At 42.5% G+C, this 6,365-nt stretch overlaps 1 protein-coding gene across 1 annotated transcript; it reads right to left on the bottom strand.

The window, feature by feature from the left end:
- Window positions 1-466: 466 nt before the first annotated feature.
- On the bottom strand, window positions 467-6,320 carry LOC126390543 (ribonuclease inhibitor-like). Its single transcript, XM_050044896.1, has 7 exons — window positions 6,208-6,320; window positions 5,951-6,124; window positions 4,808-4,981; window positions 4,134-4,307; window positions 2,862-3,035; window positions 2,523-2,569; window positions 467-1,029 (listed from the first exon to the last, which is right to left on the bottom strand). The coding sequence occupies exons 1-7, from the start codon at window positions 6,318-6,320 to the stop codon at window positions 467-469; spliced, it is 1,419 nt and encodes a 472-aa protein (XP_049900853.1).
- Between the last annotated feature and the right edge of the window lie 45 nt (window positions 6,321-6,365).

Genomic DNA, 6,365 nt, shown 5'->3' with positions numbered 1-6,365 from the left:
GGGTTTGGCTTTAGAATCTTGCGGGACGTGGACACCACTCTCTGGGGTGAAAGTCGGTGTTTGTTGGACCCATCCACCACCACTCCCCATGTGTTTCCCTCTAACGCCGCCGGTCACTGTTAAACTACAACGGCAACCAGCCGTGTACCATGCCGAAGTTAAAGGATGTCTTTTGTCGTTGGTTTTTGATGCCGCATGACATTGCCCAAGCGCCGGATTTCAATGACCTTGGAGTGAGACCATGCTCGAATAACACGTTGTCAAAATGTCATACCAGTGCCAGCCAAGATCCAGTCATTAGCCCATTTTAAGCTGCTTCTTCAAGGTGGGAATTTCATGCCTTGCTTATCTTTGTAAAAGGCACAAATACTGAATGGAGGGTTCAGAGTTGAGAGCTGAGGTGACCTCCGTATAAATGGAAGCCCAGCAGGACAGGTTGTTTCTACACAGGAGGGGACTCTCCCTCCTACAGTGAACACAGAGACACTGAGGGACTAAATGAAAATAACCCGAGCCCAAAGCCAAAGCCAGGGTAAAGAGGCTCAGTGAAGGTGGTGCTGAAGGTGTGGAGGTGGATCAGTGAGTCAGAGGAGACTCTGAAGAAGGACAGAGTGCCAGCAGGACAGTCCACATACACTGCTACTCTGTTAGAGACAGAGGAGGAGGAGGAGGAGGAGGAGGAGGAGAGGACTGTACTCCTCTTTCTGTGCCAGACAGAGTAACCATCAACATCAGAGCAGCTCAGACTCCAGGACTTGTTATTCCCTCCGAACCTGCAGCGATTACTGCTCCCTCTCCTCCTGATTCCTCTGTAACTCACTGATATATGAACGTTTCCTCTCCACTCCACCTCCCAGTAACAGCGACCAGTCAGACCATCTGTGCACAGTAGCTGAGGCCAGTAGTCAAATCTCTGCGGATGATCAGAAAATGGCAGCTCCTCTCTCACTGCTGTCACCGTCCTGTTGTTGTCGGACAGTTTGAGGTTTCTGTTGACTGTGTTTGTGTCCAGTGTGAGTTCACAGGCATCTGATGGAGAGAACAAGATGAAAACCAGCAGCAGTTCATCATTTACCTCCTATTATCACTATATGATGATCTAAAACACCCTCCAAGGCATAGCCAAAGTAGTCTGAAAGCTATTCTTGTTCCATTTTTAGTACACATACATTCATGGTCTCATTGGAATGGTAACACTTGAGTCAGAATCACTGGCTGAATCCAAATCTCCACCCTCTGGACTTGCAGACTGAGCCCTCGCGGACTTCAGGCGTACGTAATGTGACGTCTTCACTGTCATCACATAAAGTCTGCAAGAGCAGGAGTCTGCAGCACTATAAAAGGAGCTAATACACAGGCTTGGAGTCTGTTTCGCTCGTTTCTGTGGAAACATTTAAGAGACTATCATGCATACGGTGATCACTGCAGCAATCGCCTACGTGATCAGATTGCACAGCTTCTATAGGCTAGGCTGCAATATTAAAATGCATATTGATTACCTCTATAGCCTATACTTCCACATATTTCTGTATCATGATGTTGTTGAATTTTATATCTGGCCTACATTATTCAAGTAACGTTTTAATATTGCAATTTATAATAAGTTTATGTGGTTTTGTGTGTGTGTGTGTGTGTGTGTGTGTGTGAGTGTGTGTTTTTCTGTCAGCAGTTTGGAAAAGTTAAAATGTCACGTCCATATTGCAAGGAATTGTGGGTAATTAAACTAGTGAAGTATGCTGAAGTCTGCACCCCAAGCGGACTCTCTGGAAGTCTGCAGAAAGTCCACTTGAGGCCCCTTGTGGACTGAATGAATTGTGGATGTGGACAGCCCTAAGCACTCCCGGACTTCCCGTGAACTCGCCCGCAAAGTTTGCGAGTCTGCAAGTGTGGTGAAGTGCGGACATTTGGATTCAGCCACTCTGAGTGCTTCTGTCACTGAGTTATAGAAGTCTCAACACAATGAAATGAAAGTGTTTTTTTTATTTTCTTCGCCTAAATGTTTCCTTAAAAAAAGCTGCTGCAGATGACTACAACTAGGAGGTATTAGCTGGGAAACAAAAGGGGACCGTAGCATGAAGCCTCTCATAGTCCAAATTCAAATTAGATTACAATATCACAGAAGAAAAACATTTTACACGTTTTAAACTTCTGTCCAGGCGCTTTTTTAAAACAGAATTAACGACTCGCAGTATGAGTTATGACTGACAATTGAGCTGCAAGGACTGGAGCTTTCCAACAGTAGTTTGCTTGAGTAAACCACTTAAACATTGCGGTTGTTTACACATTATAATCATCAAAGGTCAAATCAAAACCATGTGAGGGCCTGCAGGCAGGCAGGCCGTCGAATTGTTAAGAGATTGTTGCTTCATTAACAGACTGACTATTAGATCAGAACTTCACAGTGACTCGTCGTCATGGACCTACTTCATTGAGAAATTTTATGCAGATACACAAGCTGTTGATTTAAACTACTTTAACGTGTGCTGCCTTGTTTTCTTGAATCTAAGTCAACACACACTTACACTTTCTCAGACCAGGTTTCAGCCTCTGCTTTCCACCGTGTTCCAACCTGGAGGAGGAAACAAAGTCAGAATGAACCTTCAGAAGCTTCCTCATCAGTCATCACCACAAACCTTCACTCAGAGCCTCAAGCCTCTGCCTCTTTATAAAAAGATCTTGCATATCTGCAGCTCACTCAGAATGCTGCTGCAACAGTCTGAACAAAGTCCTGAGCAAAGTCAGTCATCCACCCTACAAGAAATCCTGATCTGGATTTAGATCTGGTACAGAGTGTGAGCCAACAGGTGTCAGCTTGGCCATGTGACAGAGAAACTGTGAGAGCTCTTGTTGTCTGCTCATACCTGAGAGTGTCCAGTCTCCACTGTGGGTCCTCCAGTCCAGCGGTCAGCAGCTTCACTCCTGAGTCTCCTGGATGGTTGTAGCTCAGGTCCAGCTCTCTCAGATGGGAGGGGTTGGATCTCAGAGCTGAGGCCAGAGAGGTACAGCCTTTCTCTGTGATCTGACAGCCTGACAGCCTGGAGACAGATGGACAGACACAGAGTTTACACATAAGTACATGTCTTTTTGTGTTCTAATGGGTGTCCTTTTCCTTGATAATCAGACTTCCTCATCATCCTGTGTTAATGACACCAGAATCAGTTATAAATCAGTTATCCTACACTTGCATATGATGTCATAAATTGGTGCCCTGTCCAGATGGAGGGCAAGCAACTGGAGGCAAAGACTACCAACATTGCACAGGTGCCTAGGATTTGTGTTGTTTACTGCTATTCCACTTGATCAAATTGGAACAAACGGCCACTTTAAGTCTCAAAAGTAGTGGAACGTAAAGGGGAGAAGAAAAAATGACTAAGAAACAGCAGCAGATGTGGATCAAAAACTTCCATCTTCAGTCAACTAATTTCAAACATTCAAGCTTAAGTGTTGTGTTAAATATGCCCCTAGTTGGATGCAATAACAACGTGCTGTGACAACTTCACCGTGTTTTTAGCCGTGAGCCGGTGTTTCACCAAACCTCTAGGAACAGTAAACCTTAAAGATAGAAATATCTAAAGTTAGCTAACATTACCTAGTAACATTAGTCTGACAGGTGGTGCGTTCATGCATAGAGTTGAAATATAAAAGACAGTTATACTTAAGCTGCTCACTCACAAACCAAACACAGGGCGGCAGTAGTTTCAGTTGTCGACCCAGTGGCACACAAAACTATTGTAGTCCACTAGACTCCCATACGCTTTCAGCAGCTAACTTAGGAACATTAGTGATGTTATGGGGTCCGGAGGACGAGGTAATTCGCAATGACAATCGTTTCCACACCGAGTAAATTGGCCAAGTTGTGGCCTTTTGTATGTAACACAACCAACATGAGGTTCAATTTTCTGTCGTTATCTGCTGCCCACAGATTTATCCAAAACAATGTATGTAGTCACTTTCCTCTATATCCAATTCATGCAGTATATAAACATATCACTTCCTGCCCTCCATCCGAATTTTTTACATTAAAATAGTCACGTGGTTGCAAACAAAATACTGTTGGATATCATCAGTGACATTAATTTGTATGGCCAATACCATTTAAATGACCATCTGTTAAACAGATGGTGAAGCCTGACCTGAGAGTTTCCAGTGTACAGTTTTGACTCTCCAGTCCAGCAGAGAGCAGCTTCACTCCTGAATCCTGCAGGTCATTGTTATTCAGGTCCAGGTGTCTCAGACTAGAGGACTGAGAGCTGAGAACCAAGGAGAACTCCTGACAGCATTTCTTTGTGAGCCTAGTTTGACTCAACCTAAAATGAAAAATAAGAAACATATTTTCTGATGTTTCAACTTAGTTTCTCAGAACTGTCTGTGGCGGAGCCGGGACACTTTAAATTTTGGCATTGACAATAACATTTGATTTTGAGAAAAAAACTGAACTGATAAAGGAAACACTGACATTGAAACTCATGTACTGACACTAAATAATAAAACATGCACATTAAAAACATTTCATTTTAGTTTGATATTTTTGCATGCTGATGTGTTTTTTGATGACAAGTTTCAGATTTTTTTTCTTTATGACACTTGTGACACATCTGTCACTGTTTTGCAGTGGAGAAAAGGAGTTTGAGAAACAGGTTTATTGACAAGTAGATTTTCGTACACAAGCAATTTACCTTGCTGATTATGGTGGTCATGACAAATAAAGTTCTCATTCAGTCATAGGCATGCAGTGTGAAACTAGACCATAAAACATTTTTTGAGGCACAATATGGTGTTACACACATGCATCAGAGTGAGTTCTGACCTGAGAGTTTCCAGTGTACAGTGTGGACTTTCAAGTCCAGCAGAGAGCAGCTTCACTCCTGATTCGTGCAGGTTGTTGTTACTCAGGTCCAGCTCTCTGAGACGAGAGGACTGAGAGCTGAGAACTGGGAACAGAGCACCACAGCTTCTCTCTGACAGATTACAGCCACTCAGCCTGAAGGAGAGTCAGAGATAAATAAATATTGGTACTGTTTCTATTCTCTATAATGTACTAAAAGCTTCTCAGTTTTAGAATTTCCTTATTTCTATTGATGACTTACTAATTGGTTATGAAGGATCTGGCTCTTAGTTCCAGTTTTCTCAAATTAAAGGCCTGGGATCTAAGAACTGAAGTTGAGTCCTGACATTGTATATCTGTCGACCTCTAGCAGACAGCTGTTGATTTTGTAGGCTGAAGTGTGTGACTTTGGTTTGCATATTTTATCAACTCTAGCTAGCTAGGATAAGACAATGCTAATACTAAATCTCTGTGAACTAGATGTAAACTACCGTTAAACTTCAATTAATAGCCCAGGCTCTTATTTGCTTAAACCACTGAAACCAACGGACCTATATTTGAAACAGGCATCTATTTGGAACTGGCCTTTATTTTCTCTCACATGTTGCTCAGCAAAGATCAGGAGATACAATCAAATTGTTTATATAAACCAGTATGAATATTGCTTATTCAGATTTAGGCTGAATCATTCATTTGATCTAGCTTCGTCAGACAGCACATCAGAGAGAGATAGTCACGGCTTTCAAGGATTATGGCACCCGGGATACCGACACAACACCACTTTATCTTGTTTAAACAATACTTACAATTTAGATTAATTTTCACAAAAAAAACAACTTTTGTTTCTTTTGATCTGAGGACCCTTACAGACTACAGAAATATGAATAACTTACAGGGTAATTGAGGAATGAGATACATAATTTGAGGTAGCCAACACCTCGCTTTTGTACATCCAAAGACCTCTATAAAAAATGAATTGCTTAGCAACTAGACAAGGCGTCTAACTGCAACAGGAGTGTCAGAATGTATAGCCACGCCAGGCTAGTAAAAGAGACTGGGTTTATAATGGAAGTTTTACGGTACATCTCCAGGTGACTTTTTAAATGTTAAAGAGTATAATCTAACCTGAGAGTCTCCAGTGCACAGTGTGGACTTTCCATTTTAGCATAGAGCAGCTTCACTCCTGAATCCTGCAGGTTGTTGTTACTCAGGTCCAGCTCTCTGACACGAGAGGACTGGGAGCTGAGAACTGAGGACAGCTCCTGACAGCATTTCTCTGTGAGCCTGGAGTGACTCAAGCTGAAATAGAAATAAAGAATATTTCCTCTATTTTGCTTGAGCATCCCAGATATGTTCAGTGTGAATGTATGGTTACATTGTACCTTAATTGTCTGAGTGGATAGACTATCTCTATTCCATATGTACAGAGAATGATCTCCCTGCTGTCAGGGTATGTGGATACTTCTAAAAGACACATGGGCTCGCCCAGCCACATCCTAGGGTTAACCTATAAATCACCTGTGCTGGCACGTAATCACTA

Source organism: Epinephelus moara, chromosome 5, assembly GCF_006386435.1.
Source record: "Epinephelus moara isolate mb chromosome 5, YSFRI_EMoa_1.0, whole genome shotgun sequence".
Lineage (NCBI taxonomy): Eukaryota > Metazoa > Chordata > Actinopteri > Perciformes > Serranidae > Epinephelus > Epinephelus moara.
Note: the sequence above shows the minus strand (reverse complement) of the source record. Positions and strands in the feature narration are given on the sequence as shown.

Coding starts and splice junctions, on each gene's coding strand:
- LOC126390543 (XM_050044896.1), bottom strand. CDS start 6,320: ATGTGGCTGGGCGAGCCCATGTGTCTTTTAGAAGTATCCACATACCCT. Junction 6,125..6,207: donor TATCCACTCAGACAATTAAG/GTACAATGTAAC, acceptor TTTCTATTTCAG/CTTGAGTCACTCCAGGCTCA. Junction 4,982..5,950: donor TGTGCACTGGAGACTCTCAG/GTTAGATTATAC, acceptor ACTCTCCTTCAG/GCTGAGTGGCTGTAATCTGT.